This window comes from Gavialis gangeticus, unplaced genomic scaffold, assembly GCF_001723915.1.
Source record: "Gavialis gangeticus isolate Ggan-Ray unplaced genomic scaffold, GavGan_comp1, whole genome shotgun sequence".
In the NCBI taxonomy this organism is placed as follows: Eukaryota; Metazoa; Chordata; order Crocodylia; family Gavialidae; genus Gavialis; species Gavialis gangeticus.
In genome coordinates this window covers 11,817,808-11,844,273 of record NW_017729018.1, presented here as the reverse complement: position 1 = coordinate 11,844,273, position 26,466 = coordinate 11,817,808, and the positions used below count along the sequence as shown (strand labels likewise).

The 26,466-nt window shown below is 55.8% G+C and overlaps 2 protein-coding genes and 1 long non-coding RNA gene across 3 annotated transcripts; 1 reads left to right on the top strand and 2 right to left on the bottom strand.

Moving 5' to 3' along the window:
* The first annotated feature begins 109 nt into the window (after window positions 1-109).
* MED16 (mediator complex subunit 16) lies at window positions 110-14,564 on the top strand. Its single transcript, XM_019513517.1, has 14 exons — window positions 110-451; window positions 2,023-2,130; window positions 2,726-2,895; window positions 3,862-4,293; window positions 5,478-5,583; window positions 6,282-6,437; window positions 7,338-7,549; window positions 8,043-8,249; window positions 8,593-8,803; window positions 9,476-9,609; window positions 10,190-10,382; window positions 11,329-11,545; window positions 12,843-12,926; window positions 14,028-14,564. The coding sequence occupies exons 1-14, from the start codon at window positions 316-318 to the stop codon at window positions 14,152-14,154; spliced, it is 2,493 nt and encodes an 830-aa protein (XP_019369062.1). The 5' UTR covers window positions 110-315; the 3' UTR covers window positions 14,155-14,564.
* Window positions 14,565-14,705: 141 nt separating this feature from the next.
* LOC109294931 lies at window positions 14,706-16,967 on the bottom strand. The gene is made up of 2 exons (XR_002096650.1): window positions 16,894-16,967; window positions 14,706-15,778 (listed from the first exon to the last, which is right to left on the bottom strand). It is a non-coding gene; the product is annotated as an uncharacterized LOC109294931 (long non-coding RNA).
* A 2,463-nt stretch (window positions 16,968-19,430) lies between these two features.
* Window positions 19,431-22,259, bottom strand: LOC109294926 (complement factor D-like). Its single transcript, XM_019513516.1, has 5 exons — window positions 22,136-22,259; window positions 21,376-21,535; window positions 21,065-21,209; window positions 20,697-20,954; window positions 19,431-19,769 (listed from the first exon to the last, which is right to left on the bottom strand). Exons 1-5 carry the CDS (start codon window positions 22,191-22,193, stop codon window positions 19,590-19,592), a joined length of 801 nt encoding a protein of 266 aa, XP_019369061.1. The 5' UTR covers window positions 22,194-22,259; the 3' UTR covers window positions 19,431-19,589.
* Window positions 22,260-26,466: the final 4,207 nt, after the last annotated feature.

The following is a 26,466-nucleotide window of genomic DNA, read 5'->3' as shown; positions in this document are numbered from 1 at the left end:
AATTGGAAAAAAAAAAAAAAAAATGTAAATAGTGAGAGGTGCTTCACACTGGGCATTCACCCCTCCATTGGCCCTGCCTAGTGTTAACCCTCTCATCATTTGGGGGCCCTTGCTCAGTGCAGTGCATTTCCTTTGGAAAGCAGCTGCTACTTTATAAAGAAGCTTTCTAGGAATGGACCCGGGGTCTTCTGAGTGAGGTGAAACAAGAGGAGAGAGTCCGACAGCAGAGAATAGCAGTTCTCTTCCATAGGCACCAAAGTCCATGAATAGACGTTGCAAAAGCAAGCGGTGCTTTGGACGCCTTCCCGAGGCAGCATGGACTTGGCTTACATCTGTGAGTGGGAGAAAAGGCCCAAAAGCAACCACTGCCCTTCAATTCCACTGGTTTGTGCTTGGTCCTGCAGGAACCTGATTGCGTTCACAACAGACCTCAAAAATGAAGAGGAAAAAGGTAGGGCAAAACTGTGTTTTTTATTTTCCTGAATGATGTCTTGCAATGGGAATTTTCCACGAAGAAGAGCGGTGTCCTGTTGTAGTCACCCCCCTAGCATTGCTTCTAGCTGGGAATAAAGCATTCAGAAAGGTGCTTTAGTGAATCCCAAAGTGATTTAAGAGCATAAGTCTCGTTGGCTTTGATTGCCTGGTGGTTGCGTGAGAGGGTTGTTTGCACATCTTATTTATTCTCCTTGCTGGTTGTAGATGAGGTTCTTTGGGTCGATGCACTATCTAAACAAAATAGCTGGAAGAATTGTTCTTTGCACCTGAACTAAACAGTTGGAAAAATTGTTCTTTGCAAGCTTTGGGGCACAAACGTCCTTTTTCGGGCATAGGGGAGAGTCTGTTGGTGTTTTGCGGGCTCCTTTGGGTAAACAACATGCGTGTTATCAGGAGTTGGGAAAAGCAGGTGGCCGCTGCGGTGGATGCGGCAGCAGCAATATTTCATCCTGGCACAGTGAATAAAAATGACTTTGGCATTTGCTGTTTAGGCTCCTCCATGGCACGGGTCTCTTTTTTCTGCTGCCTTCTGATTCAGCCGAGAAGAACCTTGCTTCAGTGACAAGTTTTCCCTTTTTCTGTGGTTCAACAGGCAGGAGAAAATGCAGTGGAAGGGATTGGGGATCCATCTCCAGGCACCATTGATTTATTGTTTGTGACCTTAATTCTGTTGTCAGATCCATGTGGATGGAACTGGGTGCCACTGGTTTCAGGGAGCTGAGGGGTCTGACTGCAAATGTTCAGTGCAGGGTCAGAGCCTGCTTAAATTGTTGTCAATAGGACATGTTATCCTGTTTTGGGGAACAACCAAGCCTCTCACCTTGTGAGACTCGCATGCTGGGCTTCTTGACAAGCAGGCTGCAGCCAGAAAACTTAGGCAGAGAGGTTTTCTAGGGTAGTGGTGGATTTCCCGTCTCTTGATCACTCGAGGTCAAAATCAGTGCCTTTCTAGAGGCTGTGCCTTAGTCATCTGGAATTGTGCTCAGTACAAGGGGAACCGGGCAAAGTTCTGTGGCCTGTAGTACACAGGCAGCTAGAACGTGTGGGGTCATGGGCCTTGCTGGCTCTGACATCAATGAGTCCTAGTGCAGACAGTGTGGGAAATTTAGGTTCTCTCTCTTTTCCTCTCCACAAAACATCATGGACATTTCATACACCAGGGCAGTGACTCTCAGCCTCTTTTATAAACAGGGGCACCTTTTCCCAGGCTGGAATTGCCTTGCTCCTTCAGCTGGTTTTATTAAAGATACTGCTTGCAGAATGGAAGGTGGTGTTGATTTCCACCCCTCCAACACTTTCACAATCCTGAGATTGAGAAATCCCAGCTAAGGAGCTGTTTGTGATTAGACAGTTAATTCTTTGGAGCAGTGAGTGGCTCGTTTGGTACGTCAGGTAAGGAAGCCTATGTATATATATTGCTGTAGAAATGAGGGAAGCTGTTGCTGATGTCCTGCTCTGAGAGTATTCACAGTTTAAAAACCTGCAGTGGAGGTTACCTGGAACTGACCTTGTGTCTTTTCTTCCTAGATCTCACCCACATGGTCCATATCATCGACACAGAGCATCCATGGGACGTTTATTCCATTAACTCTGGGCACGTTGAAATCATCACCTGCTTAGAATGGGATCAGTCAGGTAAGTGCTGCTCAAACAGTGTTTATTTCCCTGGCTTCACAAAATTGCAGAGTATGATGAGATGCAAGGAGGAGGGTTTGGACAGACTTCTCCTTCGCCTCCCACTGTCTGTGGCCCTGTGCATGGATCTGGTCAAGTGGGTCTGCACCGACTGCTGTGCTTCTCTCACCTTCCAGATTCAAAGGAGTTATGGTTTTATTTTAACTATCAGTGATTAGCTGTACAGCTGCCAGCAAGCAGCTCACTCTTGCAGTCATTCTTATTTCAGTCTTTCTGTAATCTCTTTAGAAGTAGGGGGTTGAATAGCAGGGTGTACATTTGCTCTATTGTAGCTGCAGGTGCTGGAGAAAGGACGGTTAGAGTCTCCCCTGCAGAGTTAAACGCTGAACACTCAGCAGTCTCATTGGCTTTTGATGGGAGCCAGTAGTTGATGTTAAATCACAGCCTGAGTCTCGAGTCTCCTGCTTACGTTTGCAATGTCGCCCAGCCCTTTTGTCTTGCACTGAATGTGCCCTCCTTCCTGCTGGGCTCCTGTTGAATGAGAGGCCCTTGGCTGGCATCCTGATGGTTTCTGTGAGCACTTGTGTTGCATTAGGCTCCAGGCTCCTGTCAGCAGATGCAGACGGACACATCAAGTGTTGGAGCATGACGGATCACCTGGCCAACAGCTGGGAGAACACGGTGGGCAGCATGGTAGAAGGAGATCCGGTCGTGGCCCTTTCGTGGTTGCACAATGGGGTGAAGCTGGCCCTGCATGTGGAAAAGGTTTGTCCCAGTTCAAGACAGGGAGCTGGAGAGGGAGGATGGTGTAGTGGTTAGGGCCTTAGCCAAGGATTTGGGACACAGTCCCTGCCCTGCCTTCTTATGTGACCTTGTGTAAGGCACTTAGTGGTTTTCAAGTGATGTGTCCGGCTGGCGCTGAATGCCGAGGGCCCCTCTGCATCAGTTCCCCAGCTCTGAAATGAGAGTACTGACCCTGACTTCACTGAAGGGGGTGCTGGGAGGTCAAAGCCGTTGACCGCAGTGAGTCATGGTCTGGTTATGCGAATCGTAAATGTGCTGAGGATAATCTGCTTGATACAAAATACCTGGCTGATGCCAGAGAGGCTTTGGCAGACTTCCTCTTCCCACCAGGACTCGCTTTCAGTGGTTTATAAGCCTTGACTCTTGCAATGGCCTGAGGTTACCCATTTTCTGCCTAGGGATCTCAGGCAGAAGGAGAGAAAGCATGTTGCCTAATGTTGTGTAGCAAGACAGTGTCCAGCTGGAAGTAGAATTTCAAGTGCATGCACACCTTACAGGCTCCTTGGCCAGCTGCCAACACTTCCTTTAGTCTGATGTGGTTTTTTTTGGTGGTGTGCTCCATCCGCCTTTGGAAGATCCTAGTAGTTAAGCTTTTCTGAAGAGTTAAAAAAAAAAGCCTGTAGCCTGAGTTTGCACACACAAAATACAGATCCTCTGCATTTTGTATCATCTGTCACTGGAGGAGCTCTAGGAACTTTAAAAAGATGCTGCCCATAGACCAAGCACATCTCTGGTAGCAGGAGGCAAAGGGACATACCCAGTGTTACCCAGTAAGTAAGTGTCAGAGGAGGAATAAGGGCTCAGTGCTGATTTCTAGTCCCAAAACCAGGTTGCCATGATGAACAGCAGTAGAGCCCTTCAGCCTTGAGGTCAGACTGCTTTGCATATGGTAATCACTCTGCATGTGCTAATCTCTTCTGTTTGCAGTCCGGAGCATCCAACTTTGGGGAGAAGTTCTCTCGAGTCAAGTTCTCCCCGTCACTGACGCTGTTCGGGGGGAAGCCCATGGAAGGCTGGATCGCCGTGACTATCAGCGGCCTGGTGACAGTCTCCCTCCTGAAGCCCAACGGGCAGGTGCTGACGTCTACGGAGAGCCTGTGCCGTCTGCGATGTCGCGTGGCCCTGGCGGACATTGCCTTCACGGGTGGGGGGAACATCGTGGTGGCCACGTCGGATGGGAGCAGCACCTCCCCTGTGCAGTTCTACAAGGTGTGCGTCAGTGTGGTGAATGAGAAGTGCAAGATCGACACCGAGATCCTGCCCTCCCTCTTCATGCGCTGCACCACCGACCCTGCCCGCAAGGACAAGTATCCGGCCATCACGCACCTCAAATTCCTGGCCCGGGACATGTCGGAGCAGGTTAGCTCTTCCTGTGTTGCACCACCAGGCAAAGGGGGGACTTGGCTTCACCCTACAACTCTGCTGTGGCACTGAACTGTTACCCTCCAGCTGCTTCCATACTAGAGCTCCCCACATGGTTCTGCCAGGGTACCATAATTTCCTCCAACAGTCAGGCCTTCCGCCTGTGATGAGCAGTAAATTTTGCACCACACATTAGACTGAGGTTTCAGCCTTTTTAGAGTCAAGGTACCCCTCATTAGATCAAACCTCTTGGAAAATGCTATCCCTTAGCACTCACTTTTTTCTTGGCTATGAAAAAAAATTAAGCATTTTTTTGTGCCTGCTGGAAACTCTTTCTGGGTTTCTTTGTTGCAAAGAACTCGGGCAAATGACGGGAGGTCTGACACTGTGGATTCCCATTTGAAATCTCTGGGTTTCTTTCATGAATCAGGTCTGTGTACCCAGCAGTGCTAATGTTGTGTGGCACCCTGCAGCACCCTTGAAAGACTCTTGAGGCACCCCAGGGTGCCCCAGTTGAGAATTACTGTTTGAGAGACTTGGAGGGAGGAACCATCCCATTTCTGGTAGGACAGCCAGGCTTCTACTGATCTCAGTTGTTGTTGTCTTTGCTGGGAGATGGGCAGATCTGTGGAATAAATTGCTGATTGCTGTTGCATGTTGGCTGTTCAGGGAATGATGGTGGGGATAGAATCTCTCACCTCCAGCTCACTGCTTCAGAGCTGCACTGGCTTCCCAGCAGTGAATGGGTCTGAAACAGGTTGGTGATAGAAACCTTCTTGGCTAGGAGACTGTTTGCCCTAATTGGTACGAATCATCCAGGATTTGTGAGAGCTGACTGGTGAGGAAAGCTGAGCTCCCCACTGCTGGCTGTTTTCTCCAGTTTAGGGTTGAGCAGCATCTGTAACCTCTGGCCAGGCAGAGGATTTGGGATTCTGTTACCAGTGTTACGATCAAGCTCACTTCCTGCCTTGTCCTTGATTTCTGGTACTATGGGTGTTTTCCTCCTGCATGAAGGGGACCTGAGCCCTGGGTGAGGGAGAAAAGGCCCCTACAAGTGTTCACAATCTTGAGGATAGAGGCTGTGATTGCAGACAGTTGCAGTAACAAGATCCCTGCCTTTGGTCTGGAGAACAGGCCCAGCCTTGCAGCTGAGGTGTGACGATGCCTTTCTGCTTTTAAAGGTACTGCTTTGTGCCTCCAACCAAAACACCAGCATCGTGGAGTGCTGGTCTCTGCGGAAAGAGGGCTTACCAGTCAATAACATCTTCCAGCAGATCTCTCCTGTGGGTGAGTTTCGGTGCCTGAAGCTGCCTCAGAAGCAGAGCAGAGCCCATGATATATCAGACCTCAGTGCAGCCTCTTAAATCCATTGTAGTTCCTCATCCCGCCTTTGTCCTTTGGCACGTTCTCTCCGGCGCCCTTCTCCATCCGTTTGTTTGCCTCTCACTTCTGTTGCGCACGTCTCCAGGAGAAAGATGGAAAATGTAATTGTTGCTTTCGCTGGGTAGAAATGGATGGTCTCTGTTTTTTGCTGCTTCCAGCAAAACTTTTATTTATTCCCCCCCTGCTGAGAACAGGGTGATCTGCATCTCCCAAAGCAAAACACTTATGCAAGAGGCAAACAGCTTAATCAAGCTGCATAGGCTGCAGATTTCCACTTGATCTCAGAGACAGCGCAAACAAATTGGTGTAGCAGGCCCATCATTAAATATACGAGTTTGTTAATGCACCGTGATTTGTTAATCACCGTGAGAAGAGCCCTCCATCAAGATAGATTTGGCAAGGCTCATTATTTTTGTATAATGAATCATTGCAAGGGGGGGAAGAGGCTTTTTCTGAGAGAACACAGACTCTGAACGAACAAACATCAAACAGTGATTATTCCAAGAAAAGGGGGAGGTAATCATTCCAATCTGAGGGCTGAGGGACAGTTCTGATGCCTTTTTTGGGTGACATGTTGTCCTTTGTTTCTTTTTCTTTTGAAGTCGGTGACAAGCAGCCCATGATCCTGAAATGGCGGATTCTCTCGGCCACCAACGATTTGGACCGTGTTTCTGCAGTGGCTCTCCCTAAACTGCCCATCTCTTTAACCAACACTGATCTGAAAGTGGCCAATGACACTAAATTCTTCCCTGGATTGGGTAAGGAGGCTCTTCTTTTAGCCGTAGTCTGGAGCTTGGCTGTTTCTGATAAACAGGGAGAGCCAGGCTAATTCGGAGCCTGGGTAGGTCTTGGTAGAAGGCAGCCTGTAGGAGTGAAGAAGTCCTTGAAAGGCAAGGAGTTGTTTACTCCCTGTGCAGTGGGGTACATCCCCTGGGTGGAAGGATCAGCTATGTAGGTAGTAGACTGTTGTGATGATGCCCACTGGGTTGCTTGAGGTCTCCTGTCGTTGCACCACAACTCAAGAGAACTGTGGATGTCTGCAAGTGGGCACAGAGAGGCGGGAGAGAATGGCAGGGGTCCCGTGTACTTGTTTATATGCCTGCCAGCAGCCTGGTGCTGAGAAGGGAGTCCGAGGTAATGGTCAGAGTGGGAGGTGGACGGTCAAGATCTTGGCCTTCTCCTGGCTCTGCTGCCATCTTGACCTTGCACAACTTGTGAAGGTGTTCATGTGCCAGTGGCAGATGCAGCATAAGTGCCTGACAAGAGGAGCGTTTGTCTATAAGGGGCTAGACCCCCTTAGTCCTCCCCATGGAGGTGGTGGGTGCCTTGCAGCCCTGTCAATTGGAACATCAGTCTTCCCTACCTCCACTTGACCCAGTCTCAGACTGAGCTTTGGGAAAGGCATCATCTTGACTTCCAGCCCTGGGGCTGAGCATGTTAGAACTTGACCAGTAATTTATGAGACTGGTACCAGCCTCGAGGGATCTCCAACAGCAGACACTAGAAGGGTCTGTTAACGTTTGGGGCTTGGGGCAGAAGTCTGTGGTAGGCTGCAGCCTGTTGGGTTACCAGCAGAGATGCTGCCTGGCTCTGGCAAGATGTGATGGTTTATACCAAGATGAGTCTCCTGATAAACCCCAGGCATCTCTTGCCTCTAGGGCTCGTGTTGGCCTTCCACGATGGCAGTGTCCACATCGTGCATCGCCTGTCCCTGCAGACCATGGCTGTGTTCTATGGGTCCTCCTCCCAGCGCCCAGTGGACGAGCAGACAATCAAAAGGCAGCGGACGGCCGGTCCTTTGGTCCACTTCAAAGCCATGCAGCTCTCATGGACTTCCTTGGCTCTGGTTGGCATCGACAATCATGGCAAGGTATGCACCTGGGTAGGCGAGGTGTGAGAAAAGCCCTCCTCGTTCCTCTAGGCCAGACTAAGCTCCCTATGACTCCAGGACTGGGCTCCATCTGCTTGGAAGCAGCTTATGCAGCAGTTGTTCTGGGAATGTTTTGGGGCCTTATTCCAGTCCACTTGGTCCCCCACTTAAGGAATCTCTTCTGAGAGTCAAATCAGTGGTAGGTGATAGGGTATGGATCACTAGATATGCCCTGTTCACATACGCTCCCTTTGCTACTTTCCACTGTGGGAGGCAGGCTACCAGGCTAGGTGGACCATTGGTCTGCGCCAGTACGGCACTGCTTATATTCTTATCCTGCCTACATTTCCCCTTGTTTAACCTAAGAACTATATCTCCTTGTCAGCAGTGACCAGACTCTACTACTGTCAGATGCTGGGCCCAATAGCTTGTGTGCTTCCCTTGCTATAGGTGGATCCTCTTGATGTGCGTTTCCTTCCTGTTCTCTCCTCAGCTGAGCATGCTCCGGATCATTCCCTCCATGGGCCACGCGCTGGACATGAACATGTCCCTCCGGCACCTGCTCTTCCTGCTGGAGTACTGCATGGTGACAGGCTATGACTGGTGGGACATCCTGCTTCATGTGCAGCCCAACATGGTGCAGAACCTGGTGGAGAAGTTACATGAGGAGTACATGCGCCAGAATGCCGCCCTGCAGCAGGTGGGGGACGTGGGGGGAGGGTTGGGGGGGTAACGCCTAGAACGTGTGCCCTTGGGGGCATCAAGGGCAGGAGCAGATTGGGAGGCATGAATGCCCAGGCTGCTCTGCCTGTCTGGATTCCCTGCTCTACTCTGAGGCATGAAGTGGTGGTTACTCGCACCTTGCTTCACCCAGTGCAAATCCCATATAAATACTCCTCGTGTCCTAGCATCCCAGTGTTTCCAGACCTGCAACCCGCCTGTGAGCTGGCACTGATTGCGTGGAGTGAGTCTGGGGCTTTACTTCAGCAGGTTTGTTCCAACTCCACTATTGCTCCCCTCCCCACCGCGTCTCTGCTCCACAGGTCCTCTCCACACGGATTGTTGCCATGAAGGCCTCTCTCTGCAAGCTGTCCTCCAGCACGGTGGCTCGCGTGTGTGACTACCACGCTAAGCTTTTCCTTATTGCCATCAGCTGCACCTTGAAGTCACTGCTGCGCCCGCACTTCCTGAACACTCCTGACAAGAGCCCTGGGGACAGGCTCACTGAGATCTGCTCCAAGATCACAGACATAGGTAGTGATTTGCGTCCTCTGGAATAGCAGGTGGCTTTCTTATTGTCTTGCTTTTCTGTCTACCTGAATAAGTCTTTTGGGGGTGCACTTTGATTCAAGCAAATGCCTCGGGTAGGAGTGTTGGGTTTTTTTCCTCACCTTCATCAGCCAGCCCTGGCAAAGCTCCGCTTTGGATCTGAGGTAGGAGGTTGTAGCCCAGAAGTTAGTAGTATCCCCAGCTACACACCTGCCCCAATCAGGATAGTGTGGCAGCACCGTGTGAGTCATTGCATTTGCCAGGCTTGCGGGTTCCAGTGACTGTGTTGTATTATTTATGTGGGCCCTGGCTAAAGCCCACTGGGTGCCATGCAGGCACAGGTGGCAGAGCTGGTATCTGAAGAGAATAAGGGCTAATTAACCAGATAGACTGGTGGGGAGGGGGAAGCAGTAGTAGAACAGGAGCCGAGTTCATTCCAGATGTCACAGCAGGTTAGCAGCAGAAGTAGAGTCCAGGTGTCCTGAGGCTCAGTCCAGCAGGGCCTCTCACAGGTTGTACCATGAGGTTGGGCATCAAGTGGCCTGGCTTTATAGCTGCCAGCTTGGCCTGACAGAGAGGAGAGGCCTCCACCCCCCAGATGGAAACCCCAGAGCCTGTCTCCTCCCAATGCTAGGAGCTGTCTTTCTCCCCTTGCAGACATTGACAAAGTGATGATTAACCTGAAGACGGAGGAGTTTGTGCTGGAGATGACCACCCTGCAGTCCCTGCAGCAGCTCATCCAGTGGGTGGGAGACTTTGTGCTCTACCTGCTAGCTAGCCTTCCTAACCAGGTGAGGGCTGCCATCTACCCCCGGCTTGGGATTGGGGGCATAGGTATGCCCATATAAAAACATGGTGTTGAGGGCCTTTCCCTCCTGCAGTATCCTCATGGTAGGATGACATGATCAGTACCTCACAGCTGTGCTGGGGTCTTCAATAGCTTCCCAGCCAGATCTTTTTTCCAGTGTAGTTCTCCGTCTGGCAATGAGTGGAAGGAAATGGAGGGCGTATGAATAGCTCAGAGCAACGACTAACCCTTCGCAGCGTTCTTCCCAGCCTGGTTCCAGTCTTGCTAAATGCTGGTTTCTTCAGTGACTTCAGAGTTACTCCTGGTTTCTATTCTTGCTGTTTTTGGTGTAAATCAGGAGCGTCTGAAGAAACCAGCACATAGTGAGATTGGAGTCAGGGCTCCCTGGGCCTGCCCAGTGCCTGTGACACTGTACTAACCTCACTGATACTGCAGAAGAGAGCAGCAGATGATCATAGGGCTCTGGGGGACCTTAGATCACTCCCCCAGGGGTAGAGGCTAGGGCTGCAGTATCTGGCAGCCCTGAACATAAAGCATTTCCTTTCTCCTGCCCCCCCCTGCAGGGCTCCCCGGTGCGCCCAGGGCACAGCTTTCTGCGGGATGGCGCAGCATTGGGTATGCTCCGAGAGCTCATGGTGGTGATCCGCATCTGGGGCCTGCTGAAGCCAAGCTGCCTCCCTGTCTACACAGCAACCTCGGACACCCAAGACAGCATGTCCCTCCTCTTCAGGCTGCTGACCAAGCTCTGGCTCTGCTGTAAGGGCTTCAAGCTTCCCAGAATCTCACCCTTCCCCTTGGAGAGCAGGGGATGCTCTCTCTTCATTATTAAGACTGCGAGGCAGTGCAATAGATTCCTAGGGAAGGTGGAGACTCTTCATTACTGGAGAAGTCTTCAGTAGGAGGCTAGACAGCTACTTCTCAGGGATGATCTGTGTGCAGTGATGTCTATGTTCTCCTTTGGGGGTTTCCCAAGCTTCTGGGCTTTGCTGGTTGCTCCTCTGCCCTTTCTGCTACACATGTCACAGTGTTTTTAAACTTTCCCTAGAGGCATTGGGTGTTGGCTGCAGCCCAGGCTGGGGATCTTGGCTGGGCTGTGCCTATGCTTCTGTTTGGACCAAAGCCTGAGGTTCATGGCAAGAGGCTCTTGCCCCTCTGCTCACGGTCAGACTGATCGCCACATTTGGGGTCAGGAAGGAATTTTACTGCCATGTCAAATTGGTACAGGCAGGTGTTTTTTGCCTTCCTCTATAGTGGATCTTTTGAGCTTATGTTAACAACCTGTTATAGGAGCAGGCTGTTAGCTGGTGTGGTCGCCCTGCTTCACCTGTGGCAGGTTTGGGCGTGATGTCTTGTGCTGCATCAGGGTTGACGGCAGTTTTATGAAGAGTTTAGATGATGGATGCGTGTATTGGACAGGGACAATCTAATCCAACCCGCTGCCTGAAGCCAGATGTGACCTCTGCAGGTCCCTTCCAGCCCTGCTCCTCTGACTTCTATGATGGTGCACAAACAAAAACCAGCTGGCGGAAACAATGCTAGGTGGCCCAAGAGCAATTAGAAAGGGACAGCGAGGCCGCAAAGCAGAGTTTCCTGAGCTTTGTTGTCAGATAGGGAAGCAGGGAAAACACAGGCAGCAGCTTGCTTTCTCCATTAAGCAAGGAGTGGGTTGGAGCAGGTTCTCTCTGCTTTGTCCTCTGCGTAGGCCGTGATGAAAATCACCCAACCGAGCCGGACGATACCTTGATTGATGAGTGTTGCCTGCTTCCCAGCCAGTTGCTCATCCCTAATATTGACTGGCTGCCCATCAATGACGGCATCATCAGCAAGCTGCAGAACAAGCAGCTGGTCAGGCTGCAGTTTGGGAAAGCCCCCGGGCTCATCGGCTACACAGTGTCTTCACAGTTCGATGCCTTTGTCAGGTACAGACATAACCAGCACGGAGCCAGGCGCTCTCTGGGCTTTGCTCCCGGCTCTGGGAGTAGCTGCTTGGACCATCAGGTGCCTTGAGCTAGGACCTCTGGGTTCTGTTTCCAGTCCTGGCTGGGTGGCAGGACCTTGCAGATTCATAGATGCTCGGGTCGGAAGGGACCTCAACAGATCATCGAGTCTGACCCCCTGCCTAGGCAGAAAGAGTGCTGGGGTCAGCTAACCCCAGCCAGATGCCTATCCAGTTAGTACTGGGATTAAATTAGGACCCCTTGTTAGCCCCCAGCTGTGCCACAGACTTGCTCTCTTAGAGCTGCCACTTGCTTTCTCTGTGCTTCATTTTCTCTAAAGATGATACAAATCCTTTACCTGCTGTTCATAGCTGCTGAGGAGTCTGAGGTGGGAATTCAAAGCCTGAAAGGCCTGAGAGGCTGAGGGAACTGGGCTCATTTAGTGTGGAGAAGAGAAGACTGAGGGGGATTGAATAGCAGCCTTCACCTCCCTGCAGGAGGCTGCAAAGAGGATGGAGCTGGACTGTTCTCAGTGGTGGCAGATGACAGGACAAGGAGCAGTGGGCTCAAGCTGCAGCAAGGGAAGTTTAGGTTGGATATTCAGAAAAATGTTCTCACTAGAAAGGTAGTAGAGCATGGGAACAGGTTACTCAGAGAGCTGGTGGAGTCTCCATCCTTGGAAGTTTTTAAGACCCGGGTAGACAAAGCCCTGGCTGGGATGATGTAGTTGGGGCTGGTCCTGCTTTGAGCAGGGGGGTTGGACTAGATGGGACCTCCTGAGGCCCCTTCCACCCTCACTTTGTGGGAGAAGGGAGGAAAAAAAATGTCCTATATTTGTTGCAATCTCTTTCTGTATACTTTGGCTGCACTCTTGTAAGCTGCATGGGTGGGGACTATGACATCTGGTGCTGACGTGCAGCTGCTTTTGGGGTGGAACGTGGCAGGCATTCTGTGGCAAACTCAACATACCAGGCTTTAGACAAGAATTAGGAGGGAGCAATGCTGTATTGGGTTGAAACTATAGGGAAATTTATGTAGGCTGAAGGCTGAGATTTGCCAGGCTGTTAGGTACCAGGTACCCTCTTTCCAGGCAACAGGGGCTCCCTTGCAACAGGAAGGTAAGAAAAACAAAACAAAACATTGTGGGACTGTAATACAGTGGATCTTAATGGATAACCCCTCCAGCCAGTTTACTTTTTCTGTCAGAGGGCCCCTCATGCTGTGCATGCAATGCATCAGCCCTGGCAGCTGGAGTCTGAAACCCCTTTCTCCTACCCAGGGCACCAGGGCAACCCAAAATCGACCACCTGCGCCGGCTGCACTTGGGGGCATATCCCACCGAGGAGTGCAAGTCCTGCACCCGGTAAGCGATGCAGACTCAGCCCGTTCCAGATGGGAAAGCTGGGGTTCACAGCTGGCTTTTACTCCATCCTTGCTTCAAAGCGGTACCAGCTTTTACAGCGACAGGTCTGAGTTCTTATCTGTCCTTCCCTCCATAGTTCATTCCACATTAATGACTCTGAATGAGGGAACGCTCCCTGTCAGACCTGGCTCTTGGCTTATATTAAATCCCCTTGCATTAGAAGTGGGCTGCATCCATCATTGTTACGCTCTTCCCTCCACCTGTCCTAAGCTGCTCTACCCTGGTCACCTTAAATCCTTTGTGTGCTTATAGCATGGCCCCAGCCTTATTCCACATGCCTGCTCTGGGGATGTCCTCACACTCTTGCCTGTCTTTAGCAGCTTGCTGGTGGCCGCAAAGCCAGCCCAGCCCTCAAGAGACTTTTATCCTGCCTGTCAGCAGTTTAACCATATGATTTGCAAGACTGAGCTCTGCTCTCAGTTCCACCTGCAGGATATTGCCTTAAGAGCAGCAGGGTGTGTTGCACTGATATAACAGGGCAAAATTTAGACACTTTATTAGCGGCAATTGTGCATGAAAGGGAAGATCCCCGGCTGGCTTCACAGACCTGCTGGTTAGAAAACCTGTCCTGCACACTTCCCCTGGAGCTGAGGAGAGGGGTTCACAGCAGAACCCCATTGTCAGCATTTCTTTTCAGAGAGGGGCCTGTATGTTTGAAGCCCTCCTGTGCTGTAGCCACCTCTCTCCCATTCCTAAAAATCAGCCTAGCATATGTGACAGGTGCCAACCCTCTATCTGATCGCGTGATTGGATCAGTCTTAACTGTGGGCCTCAACAGAAAGCCTCCATACCAGATCATTCGCATATGCTGCTTTTCATATGGGCAGTCACTGGGAGCTGTTCCCTTCTGCTCCCTCCCCCAGTCAGTGTTGCTTCCACACAGCTCCATGCAGGCAAGACAGAGAAATCAAAGCCAAATAAGACAAAAAGTTGCTTCCCTCCTGGCGCTCTGCCTGTAAGAGAGCTCCAGTCATGCTGACTTGCACCCCGAATTATCTGTGCCAGATTAACTGACCCTTCATCTGTTCATCTCTCCCCGAGGTGCGGCTGCGTGACCATGCTGAAATCACCCAACAAAACCACAGCAGTGAAACAGTGGGAACAACGATGGATCAAAAACTGTCTGTGCGGGGGGCTGTGGAGGCGGATGCCCCTCAGCTATTTCTGACACCACCTCCTGCAAGGGAGCAGCATACACTCAGAAGGGGAAAGGCAGCCAAGAGCAGGCTCAAAAACTTCTCAGGGCTGGGGCTGGAAGAGATCTCTGGAACCCGGAGATTGCATGCATTGCCCTTTGTTATCAGCCAAAGAGATGAGATGCAGCTTTTAGGCCCCCCCCCCCTTTGTTTTCCTTGAATTGATTTTACTTTCCCCCACTTCTGTGCTCCAAGATGAAAGGAAGTGAGGATTTTGAATGGGACAAGCAGTCTTGCCAGAAGGTTTTTTGCTGCCATCAAGACCAGACAAGGTATCAGACAGCATGGGAAGCCAGCCACCGTGGAACCAGCAGCTCCTTTGTACATAGCTTCTCTTAAGTTTTGTACCAAAAGCCTCAGTAAACGTCTTTGCAAAAGCTTGTGAGCCCTTGTTTCCTTCTCTTAATTGGCTTGATTTCATGGAGGTGAGAAGGGCAGGCCTTAAAAGGCTCCAGGGTCACAGAAAAAGAAATCTAATGAAAGTGCAGGGTTAGCACTTCAAGCCAGACAGACTCAAATTAGATGCGTTTTTATCAGGGAGGACGATTTATTATCGGAACAGATGGCTGAGGCTGGGATGGATTTTCCATCTCCTGGTATCTTGCAATCAGCATTTATATGTCTGCCTGGGAAGATAAGCTATTGATGAACAAGCTGTGGAGCTCCAGATAGGGGGAAACTGGATGAAGGTTTGGGGGCCTGAGTTATCCTGGAGATGAGGATTTTAAGGCTCTCTTCTGGGTCTTAAGAATGATTTTGTTTTTATACAGAAAACAGCTTCCGGTCCCTGCCCCAAAAGCTTACAGCAGAGATGAACCCTGGACATGCCCCGTGGGTACAGCAACCACTGATTTAATTAACTCCTGGCAGCTGCTGTCTGAAAGGAGCCCATTTGCCAGTGTTTGATATCACTGGGAGGCCTGTCTCAGTAACGACTCTCATAATCTCCTGCCAACCCTAGCACGGAAGCAAACTGCTGCACCCCATCCACCCAGGACGCAAGCAGGCAGCAGAGCTGGAAAGCTGCAGTCTTTCATGCTTGGTTCCAAAAAGGCAAAATCATTGCTGATATCCAAAGGGGAATAAATGTTTCCCAGCTTCTGCTGGGTATTACAAGCCCCGGCAAGAGCAGCAGCTGTAGTATGCAGTCTGCTCTGCCCTCCCTGCCTCTCTGTGCCAATACCCGCCACCCCAAGGTCGCGTGCGCATAGTTTCATCTTAATTGGGGGGGCAGGGGGAAAGCAGGCTACAAGTGGGCCAGACTGTTGCCCTTGTTCGATAGCATTCCCCTGCTGTTTCCCTTCATGCACTCCATCACCCACAGTCGCACATTAATTATGTCTGGATTGTAGCATCTGTTGCACAGCATTGCCCTGGGGTTTTTGCAGTGCAGGCGGCTGGTCCTTTGGAGGCTACTTCTTTCTGTTCAGGCTGCTCCGCTGGCTTTTATTGCAGGTTAGGGTGTAAAGAGGGTTCTTCACTAGGAGGAGAATCTTTTGGGTCCCTTGGCAATGGGGCTGCAGCAGGAAACATGCGTCTCCCTTACCCTCCATGTATGCAGGTGAATGCAACCATGCTTGAGACTGGGCAGGCTTCCTGTGGAGGGAAGAAGGCATCTCCTGCTTGGTTTTCAGTCTGCAGGACTGCTGGGGCCATGTGAATCTGAAACCATGGTGTGCATCGTGATGTAAGGGAGCTAAGGTCTCACTCAACCTTCCCAGCTGCAGATTTGCCTAGGCATCGGATCTGATGCTCTCAGTGACACCCTAAAAGCCTTCAAGTGGGCAGAAGTGACATTTTCTGGGCAATCACCCGGCCTTGTCACTACAGAAATAACCATCGAGGCTTTCCATAGCTGCCGGCTCCGAGGCGCTGCCATGATTCCCTGGTCTCTGCTGCTGAGGACCTTAGTAAGCAGCATTAAACCAGGTCCACGCAGCTTAACCAGCACAGCTGCATTGGCCTGGAGTGCAAAAACCTCCCACCCCCTTAGTCACATAACGTTGCCTAGAAAGCTGAGGCAGATGTGTGCAGTATCGCCATCCCCACTGGGTCAAAAATCACGAGACCAGCTTATAAATACATAAATAAATAAAAGTCAAGAAATTTAGGACCCAAATCATGAGATGCTACTTTTGAAGCAGGCGTGTGGTTCCCAGGGCAAAGGCAGCAGGGCGCAGAGCCCCAGCCCACAGTGGGCAGCCCACCCCTGCCCCACTCACAGATTTGGGGGGGGGGCACATGCCCCCCATACCTCCATTCACCCTGCCCCACTCCCTCCTTCACTGTGGGGGGGCCTTGATCTGCCTCCCTTACCCCTTCCCTTAAATCAGCTTGGCACTCCACACACACCAGAAGACAAAACCCCGAGATCTGATCTCTCTGTCAGAAGTCAGAGTTCATTTGACTTGGAAATCAGGGGTCTCATGATTTCCCCCCCCCCCCAACATGACTTGGCATCACTGCATATGCTAGCAGGAGAGTTCAGGCAGGGGGGCAGGAAAACTCTGGCCCTCCCCTGTGGGTTGGTGCTGGCCTAGTTATACCCCAGCTGCTGTTATGGGCTACGCACAAGGGGCCTGAATCAAAAGCCTGAATGTCCTGGGAATGCAGAGGCCCACACTCCCATACCTGATTGCCCGTGGACATTGCCTCCAGCCCCACGACCATTTGAATTGCCCTGCCCATGGCTGTACATTGGCCAGTGGTACCTGCAAGACAGAGAGCAGAAGGCCCTGCACTCTCTTCCTTACAGCCGCTGATTATCGCAGAAGGGAAATCTTTGTTGTGCGTGAAGCTACTGGGAGCTGAGAGTCCTGACTCCTGCTTTAAATTGGTCGTTAGCCATCCTCCTCCCATGGCTGGGGGGCGAATCGCAGCAAAGCTGTTTCACCTGGGCTAGGAGCTAAGGAGTTTAATGAGGGCATGAGCCACAGCTGTGTCCTAGCGGGCCTCTCTGGGGCTGGGTTGGGGGGAGATGGGCTGGCTGGGACACAAGGAGGGGGTCTGGGGTACCTGAATACCTGGTGACCTTGTGATGTTCAGGCCCTTTCAGAATCGGGCCCCTTGGCTGACCCAGCTCGCTAGCCCTGCTCTCTCCAGGCCTTGTTTCACAAAATGAACAAGATTTTTTTTCCTTCCCCCTCCTCCTGGGAAGCCACTTTTATTTAAAATTCAAAGTGCTTGCAGAGCACCCGGCCCCCTCACTCCTCCGTTCAGCACTGGCTTGTCAGTGCCTGGGTGTTGCTTGTAGTATAATTAAGGGAAACGAAATGGCTAACTAGGGAACCGCAGCTTCTCCCAAAAGTTTTTTATCTTCTAGTGTGACATGGCAATCCATTGCAAACTCATTTCATTTTCTTACTGCCATCCGGTGTGTGAGACTCGGCCCCTGGGGCCTCCTGGGTTGAGCTGAGCACCGGCGCTGAATTGCAGCCAGGCCCTTCTCCGGTGACCACCTCTCCAAGGGTCCACGGAGCTGGTCCCACCGCTCCTATGGCACATTGGTCCCGGAGTAGGAGCACTTCATCAGGAGCAGCGCTTTGCTGAGTAAATGATGGGCCCAAGTCTGCTGCAGGCAGGTGTGGGGCTCAAGCCAGTGCCCTAACCTTTGACCCCAGCCTAATGGCCCTCTCCTCCCCAGCGGGCTTCCTTGCATCACTAACGACTCCCATAAAGCACAACCTGGGATCTATCGTCCCTAAACCGAGTGGGCAGAGCGATTCAGCCTGTGCTCTACCCAGCTGGGCAGGGTTGGGCTGGGCGAGCACGTGTCTGCCCCCTTTATAGCAGTCCCCCTGAGACTGCACTAGGTCTTGGCCTGGTGAGACCCCCTTGGGGGTTCGTGAGCTGCCATCGTCCCCCAGCACACAGCGTACAAGCAGGCCTGGCCTGAGAGCGATGCCGTGATGGTCCAGGGAAGGATGCAAGAGGCAAGGGTTTTTTGGGGGGTGATCTCTTCCTGCTATGCTGTAGTTGGCATAGACTTAGACAAGCTGTTGGTGCCAGGAGACCTTCCTAGGGCCAGGATTTCTTCTTTTAAATGAGGGATGAGGGCGCTCTCTTGTGCTGGCTCCGTGAAACGCCGCGTGTCCTGTGTGGTCGAACTCTACAGCTGGGTGGACGGGTTGGGAGCCATCCCCGTGACTTGCTAGGGGTGCAAGTGAGGTCCTGGCTAGGACAGGTGCCAGCATCTCCTTCCCTCCCTCCGATGATGCATGCTCCCTTTCCTGACCCCTCTCCGGTCTCGTTGACCCTGGAAGCAGAGGCAGGGTGGATAACGGATTGTCCTGATCTTTGTATGACCTGGGTTATAGCCTAAATCTGCCCCCCCACCCCCACCCCATAGACTTACCTGCAGGCAGTTGGGGGAGATGCTCTCTCCGGGGCTGTATTGCCAGCTACATGCACGCAGTCCCCCTGCGTCCCACTCCCCCAGCCCCTGGAGGGCTGAAACGCTGCCAGCTTGCCAGGGGAAACCCACCCTTTCCTGCGTCGCTCTGCAGCAAAAGGAAAACCCGGATCCCAGCATCTTCCTGGGAATCCGGGACAAATGCTGTCCCAGCATCATGCAGCCTGGGACTGGGACTTGGTGTTCCCATTTCAGGATTGTCTCGACCAATTAGAGATGGGCGGGCACCCTTCCCTTTTCCCGAGGGGGCTTGCACGTGCTCAGTGCCGATGCTGGCTCTGTTTCGAAGGAGGCAGGGCCAGTGGCCCGCTCGGGCCTCCCTGCAGAGCCACAGCCCGTGCCGTGGGGCAGCACCCACAGGGCTTCTCTGATGCCCTCCTGTTAGCGTGAGACAGGCAGCGAGTCCCCCCCGCTCCATGCAAAGACAGCCTTTAGAGATGCGGTGACATGACTGTGGTCATAGGGTCACCCAGTGGCAGAGCACAGCTTGGAAACCCACGTCCCCAGCCGGCGCCCACGCTACCAGGGCAGCGAGGGGCCAAGCGCTTCCCTAGATGGACCCCGGGGAGTCATTCTCCCCAGTTCCTGGGGTAACCGTGGCCCTGGCAACCGTCTCCTTGGCGCCAGCCTGTGAGCGCCGCACAGCCCTGAGCGACGGGCACAGAGGTAGCTGGCAGGCGCCATGCTCCCCCTCCCCAGCGCATGCCGTGCGTAGACCTGGGGACCGGGGTCCCGTTCCCCTCCGGCAGGCTTGCCCGGGTTTGCGGCTGCGTCCTTGCAGCGGGGCATGCGGGAGCTCATTGCTCTGCTCTTTGCCGACAGGAGAGACCCGAGCCCTTGGTTTCTGCACGTGGTAGTTTTATTGGTCCGGCTGATTGCAGGCCCCTCTCCCTGTCCGGAGCTGGCGGAAGCAAGGTGGGCGCTAGGCAAGCAAAGCTACCGAGGGCAAGCCTGGCGGGGGGGGTCCATGCACCGAGCCACCGTGTGCCCCAGGTGCTAGGGGCTTGGCGAGGCTGGTCCCTCCCCTGCTGCAGCCATGACGCTGTCGATCCAGTCGACGTAGGCAGCGATGCGGGTGTAGATGCCGGGCTTCTTGAAGTTCCCGCAGACCCGGGCGCCGGCGGTCACCACCCCCTCGGCCACCCCATTACAGATGAGTGGTCCGCCAGAATCCCCCTGTGGAAGCAAGCCAGGGGCGGGCTAGGAGGCTGCCAGGTAGGGCAGTGGGGGGCACTGCCATCTCTGGAAGATCTCCTCTCAGTACCCGGGGAGGTGGCTGGGGTCGAGTGATTGCAGCTAGCCCAGGGTGGGAGGGCTGGGCTCATCACTATCACCGTAATCGGGGCCTGCAGCTTCACCCAGCAAGGGGAAACTGAGGCAGGGGGAGCACAAGCTCCTACAGAGCCATCGATTCAAAACCTGCGGATCACAGGGTGCCCGAGCCCGGCCCCGCTAGGATGTGGTGTGTCCGGCCTGTAGTCGCATGGCTCCGTGCACTGGGATGCATTTGGGACAGGGGGAAAAGCCGGGGCAGGACCGGCAGCACCCCAGGGCACAGGTGCGGCTGGCCCAGATGGCGCTTTGGCGGCTCACCATGCATCGTGTGGCTGAACGGGGAGCTCAGCAGGAGCCGTGTCACCCCGGGGGGGACTGCTGACACAGCCGGGGCACCAGCTGCTGGCTTATAGCTGGGGGGCACGGTGTCCAAAACAGCCCGGGTGCAGACTCCAGAGAGGGGGGAGAATTCCTGGCCCTGGGGACGGAGCCTGCTTGGGCTTCTGCTCTCCTGCTGCCATTGGGGTCCGGGCCTCAGTTTCCCTATCTAGAAAGCGGGCCTAACAAAGCATCTTAGGGTTGCACACACACCGGATGCCAACCTGCCAGCCACGTATCTCCTCTCTCTGTGCGCCTGGAAAGAGGCGATGCGTGGGGCCGGGCAGGAATCGGCGCGGGGCTGGGTATGAATCGGCACGGGGCATTAGACCCCCATGATGGGAGAACACGTCTTTGGGGGAGGGTGAGGGGAGATCGTGGGGCTGCACATGCCCCCTGCAGCAGGACAGGTCGAGGTAGCGTCCCCCCGGAGCCCCGGCTCCCTGGTACCTTGCAGGTGTCCTTCTTTCGGGAGTCGGTGCACAGCATCTTGTCCGTGATGGTGTTGTCGTGGTAGGGCCGCTTGTTGCACTCCTCTCGGCTTTTCACTGGCCGCTCCACCTGCTGCAGCACGTCCGGCTTGCGCCCGCTGTGGCTGGTGAAGCCCCAGCCAGCCGCCTCGCACATGGTCCCGGGCGGGACATCCACGTCCTGCCGCTGGAAGGGCAGGATCTTCACGTGCTCGTTGAGGGTCGCCTTCTCCTCCAGCTGTTTTGGGAGGCAAAGGGGCAGAGGTCACGGCCGGGGCAGGGCTGGCGGAGCCTGGGACCCGCTGGGGTGTGTCCGGCGTGGGCAGAGGGCAGTGGGGCGGCGCTCACCTGGAGGAGCAGGAGGTCGTCATCGTTGGTCTCGGTGTTGCTGCCAGGGTGGCGCACCGTGGTGCGCACCGTGTACAAGCGCTTGTGCGGCTCCGGCTGCGAGAGCGAGTGGGCTCCCAGGAGCACCTGGAAGGTCTTGCCCTTCCTGCCGGAGACGGAGAGAGGGAGGCTGCAGCGCACGGGGCTGGGAGGAGGGTGCCCTCATACCCCCCCACGGGTGCAGCCCAGAGACCCTCCCTCCTGGACCCTGTGCTCACCCCTGAGGCCCGATGGTCCCTTGGTGGGACTGAAGGGGCAACCCCGGCACTCACATGTCCTCCATGCAGTGTGCGGCGCTCAGCACCCACTGCTCGGCGATGAGGAACCCGCCGCACACGTGGTGCCCGTCCACCTGCAGCGAGGCCATGTAGGGCCTCTGGTGGGGCCCGGCACTGGAGCCCCCCAGGATGCGGCCCCGGGGCCTGGACGCAACTGGGAGGAGAACAGGGGTTAGTGAGATGCCCCCCGGGCCCGGCTTTCCATGTGTCCAGGCCCAGCCCGGAGATATCGGACCCTCGAAAGTCTCTGGGGGTGGTGGTCAGTGCTCGTGGCGGGGGCACAGCCAGGCACTGCAGTTCATCCCTGCTCCTGGCTGCCGTCCTGTCCTGCCACCCAGTTTCCAGCATGGGCAGGGGTAGCCGCCAGGAACCACAGCTGGGAGCCGGGCGGGGGGCACTTATCCGCTCAGGGAGAAAGCAGCGGGGAGGCAGATGCTGAGCCGCTCGCATGAGCCCGACAGCAGAGGAGCAGGGCTCCTGGGTCCCCGCTCTAGCACCGGCACCCATTTGCTTTCACTGCGGGGAGGGAAGGGCTGAATTGTGCAAATGGAGACACAGTGATGCTTGGAAAAGTGCCTGGGGGTGGTAGAAAGAGGGGGACTGTGTCTAGTTTCCCCATCCCGTTACAGTCCCAGCCTGGCTCCCCATTGCTGTCAGCTCCGAGCCGCTGTCAGAGGCTCACCCCCAAAGCAACCCCGGCCTGGGGCAGTCTGAGATGGGTGCGGGGAGAAGCAGGAAGGTGCCCGGGACTCACCGCACAGCAAGGTGCCCAGCAGCAGAGCCAGTGCCAGGAGGGGAGCGGGGCGCGCCATGCTGACCACAAGGTCTCGAGGTCCGGGTTGGCAACGGCTCTAGCGGGAGTGGAGGCAGAGCCCTCCCTTTTATCCATGCACCGGGGTCAGGTGGACGGGGGGGACTTCCAGGAGACCTGAGGGTGGCAGGAAGCTGTCGCCAGCTGCTGGCTGCCCTGATCGGGTCCAGTCGGGTCGGGTCAGGCGTGCTGGCTGCCAACTGCCGGGGGAGGAGGATACGGCCTCTCCCAGCACCTGGCCGGGGGATGTTGGACTCGGTTTCTCTCCAAACAACACTGCACAATGAGGCTGTTTGTGCACGACCTCTGCCCGCCCTCCCTTATCGCACCTCCTGCCCCGGCTCTGGGCAAACAGAGCAGAGCTGCGGGGTGCCCCTGGGGCTCTTTCGCAAGCTGCCCGCCTGCGGGGCCAAAGACCTCGGTGGGTCCGTCCTTGGGTTCGCCTGCCTCTGCGGGCTTGGAGCTGGGCTGTGCAAGCCAGCCCGACGGCCCTGCTGTGGGCACCCCCGCCAGCTCCATCTGCAGCCACTGCATGCCCCTCTGTGCCCGTGGCAGGGCGCCTGCTCCCCGCTGCAAGGTCTTCAGGGCTAATTTGTAGGCCAAGGGGTTGAGGGAAAGGCAACCCCCACCAGCAAAACGAAGGGAGGCTAGTGCTGCCCCTCTGCCCGCCTGTGAGGATAAATGGGGCGCGGGGGGAAGGCGTGCAGGGCCCTGCCAGGCAACGCTGCACAAGAAGCAGGGGGGGAGATGCAGCAACTGTGATGTGCACCGAGGGCAGGGGTGCCGGCTCGTTGGGACCCCATGAGAAGCAGGGCCCTGGGTGAAGACCACGGCTCCAGGAGACGAACCTGCCCGACTGCGCCGCTGTGCTGGCATCCGCCGCTAGAAGGAGCCCAGAGCCCAGGTTCAAGGTCGGCTTCCAGCCATGGATGCTCTGCCCCCCTTCCTCCCAGGGATGGGAAGAGAGACGGCGGCTTGGCCGCCGAGACATTTCTCCAGCTCACAGCGCGGTCCTGAAGTGCAGGGTAAGACCTGGCCTCTGAGGCCTGGTCCTGGGTACCGCTGCCTGGGTACTGGCCCTCTCCACCGCCACGGTCTGGCTTTGTGTGGCCCTGCGCAGGGCAGGGACACGGGCTGCATGTCCCTTCCTGCCTGGGAGCAGGGTCTGGACAGCCTGGGAGGCCTCGGCCCCTTCTCTTGCGGGGCCGGGGTGGCTTTGTGTCATCCGCACGCTCTCAGCCAAGCAAAGCTGGGAGGATCCTGCTTGCTTCCAGCCTGGGCATGCTCCCCGCCGGCTCCTTTTTCACACCCCTGTGGCATTTAGTCCAGTTGCTGCAATGGCACCTGCTGTCTTCAGGTGCACGCTCTTCTCCTCTGGGTCCGTTTTGCCCTGCGCGTGACTCGCACGCTCCAGAGGCTGAGGGGACATAAGGGAACGGGGTGGGGGGGGGTGCATGTGAGAGGAGGACAGAGAGCACTGGCACACGGGAGTAACCCAGGTGGTGTCCAGGGTTACTCTGGCCTGTGTGCATGCATGTGTGTGGGTGTACACTTGTGTCTGTGCAAGTGTATATGTGAGACAAAGGCCTGGCCCTGCAGGTGCCCATTGTGCAGGCAGGGTGAGGACACAAGCACCAGGAATTTCCTCTCCTCTTCTGCTCCTTCCAGCAGGCCCGAGGCCTCCAGATTGTCCCGTCCGCGCTGGGGACAGGCCAGACTCAGGATATCCCCACTGGGAGAGCCAGGGCAAAAGCTGAAGGCACCGTGGGAGGCTTCCCATGGGCAGATGATTCCTGGTCTGTGCCTTTTCCCACCCTGAGCTGCAAAAAAGGCTGCGACGCATCCAAATCCACCGTCATTTTCCCTCCAGAGAGGCCGAGCTCGTTTGCCATCGCTCATCCCGGCTCCTGGTTTACATTAATCACAGGGTTGCGGGGAGGGAGGAAGGATTCGCTCTGGCCCCAAGACAATAATGAGGCCAGGTACGGTGGAGCCCAGCGGGGAACAGTGCGCGTTGCCACTCTCCGCAGAGCAGCGCGGGAAGGGAAATGGTGTCGCCGGTCGTGTTGCCTGCGCCGCGGGGCCTTCGCACTCGCCGAGAGTTTCCGACGGGCAGCAGCGTCTTCGGATGGAGCTGTTGGATGAAAAAACAATGGGGGAAAAGAGATGCTTTACCCCAAAAAGGTTGATTAGAAACCTTCATTATTTTTCCTCCCCACAAGAGTTTGGGTGGAAAGCCGTCTTCTCCCCGCCGCCCCCAGCAGCAGAGCGGCTGGCAAAGAGGCACTGGGGGATGAAGAATAAGGATCTTTCATCTTTAATACAGGACTCGGAGGCAGTGGGCTGCTCCCCTGCCACTTCCAAACGCAGCAGCGGTGACAGGCTGGCATTAACCGCCACCTCTGCCTGCATCTGTGCCAAGAGGCACGGGCAGGGGGGTTGCACGGGGGTCCGGCCTCCAAGCCCGGGTTTAGGAGTGGCGTCAGGCTGAGCGACCTGAAGGCAGGTCATGATCCGCTTGGATTCTGGATGGGAACCCAAGCCGGGCCCCGATTCAGATGCCGCAGAGCCCTTGCGAGCGCGTCTGGGGCACAAAATGGGGCAAAACTGCAACGCATCCAACGGGAAACGCAGCCTGGGGATCGGCGGGTGCATCCTCTCCCTGGCTCCGGTGCCCCCGGACGAGTGCCGGTGGACGGAGGGCGACCCTGCCCAGCCAGCTGCTAGCAGGCCACGCGGAGGGCTAGGAATGGCTCGCAGGTGGGCACAGGCATTGCCAGCTGGGTTGCGTGGCACACCAAGCACCTGCCTGGGAGGAGGCTCGGCTGCACTGGGACAGGAGCAGGGAGGGAAGGCTCCTGCCCACCCTTGGGTGGCGGCACAGGGGCCGGGCTCCCTTGGCACCCTCCGGGTGGGATCCCGGAGCTGAGGGGCCGTGTTCAGGTCTCGTGATGGCAGGGTCTCATTTAGCGGTTGCACCCACCCCCCTTTGGAGCCGTGTGTGCGCGGCGGGGGGGGTCGCGCAGTGGCTAGATTTGGGGAGACCTGGGATTGAGGACGCCCCGGCTCCGTTCCTAGCTGCAGGAGGGGATGCTGGGCTAGGGGCTGATCCAGGGGCTTGGGTTGCAGGCGAGGGGCCCCCAGAGATGTGCCCCCGGGAGGCTGCAGGGTGGCACTACCCGATGCCAGGAGCCCCAGATGCAGGCGCAGGCAGCCTCTGTGTTGCTAGGTTACCGGCCTGAGGATTTTGCTATGTGAGTCACATTTGCACACCTCCCGCCCATCCCTCTGGGATGCTCCCTTTCCTCCCCTCCTCCTGCCATCTTCCAGGCAGGTCCTTGCCCGGGGCACCAGGAGGGGCTCAGCCCCAGGTCCCTGGGGTAGCTGGCGGGGGGGTGGGGGCATTGAGGGCCTGGCTGCAGGCCTTCCTCTTGCCCAGCTGGTAGAGCCCTGCCTGCACCCCTGCTACCTCCCGGGGCCCCTGTTGAGAGCCCCTGGGCATCCCTTGCACCAGGTGGGGCAGGGGCACCCCTTGCAAAGGACTCTGGCATTGCTCGGTGGTGGGGCTGGGAGGAGGGAGCGCTGGGTCTGCAGAGGACGTGCGAGCTGGCTGCACTGGGGGGATCCTGGGAGGCGGGGGGTCCGCGAGCAATAGGAAACGGTGCTGCTGAAGGGACCCTGTTGCTACCCACAGCCCTGGCACCCAGCCACAGCCCCCGCAGGCGCCCGGCTTCAGCTCCCAGGGACTCAGCAGCCCTGGTGGATGCCCGTGCTTCCCTCTTAACTGGGCTGCAAACCTTGTGGGGGTGCTCGCTGCGTGCTCCAGGGGACCCTGTCGCTACCTGTAGCCCCCCTGGGTACAGGGGAAGCAAGTGAGCATCCTGGGGGACTCGGTAGCCCCGGCAGTCCCCCTTTAAACGGGTTGTGGAGCTTCTGGGGGTGCACAGGGGACCGTGTGGCTGCCCGCAGCCCCCTTGGTTATGGGAAGGGGAGCAATGCCGCCCCGGGGGGTCCCGGCAGCCCCGGTGGAAAGCCGCGTTCCCCTTTTAACGGGGCTGCAAACCTTGTGGGGTGCTCCAGGGGACCCCGGCTGCGGGCAGGGCAGCGATGCCCACCCAGGGTGCGGGGTCGGGCACGGGGGGCACCCAGGAGCCCGGCAGGGAGTCGGGGCACGCAAGCAGTGTGCCCGGCCTCAGCTGGGCAGGGGAGGGGGCGTCGCGATCCCACCCCCCGCCCGCCCAGCCCAGCCCAGCGCAGCGCAGCGCAGCGCAGCG

Bases quoted from the DNA above. Each gene is read 5' to 3' on its own strand.
- MED16 (XM_019513517.1), top strand. From the start codon at position 316: ATGGACTTGGCTTACATCTGTGAGTGGGAGAAAAGGCCCAAAAGCAAC. The intron at 7,550-8,042 runs GTATGCACCTGG...TTCTCTCCTCAG, and splicing joins GCATCGACAATCATGGCAAG to CTGAGCATGCTCCGGATCAT. The intron at 12,927-14,027 runs GTAAGCGATGCA...TCTCTCCCCGAG, and splicing joins GAGTGCAAGTCCTGCACCCG to GTGCGGCTGCGTGACCATGC.
- LOC109294926 (XM_019513516.1), bottom strand. From the start codon at position 22,193: ATGGCGCGCCCCGCTCCCCTCCTGGCACTGGCTCTGCTGCTGGGCACC. The intron at 21,536-22,135 runs GTGAGTCCCGGG...TTCTCCTCCCAG, and splicing joins GCTGGGCACCTTGCTGTGCG to TTGCGTCCAGGCCCCGGGGC. The intron at 21,210-21,375 runs GTGAGTGCCGGG...CGTCTCCGGCAG, and splicing joins GCACACTGCATGGAGGACAT to GAAGGGCAAGACCTTCCAGG.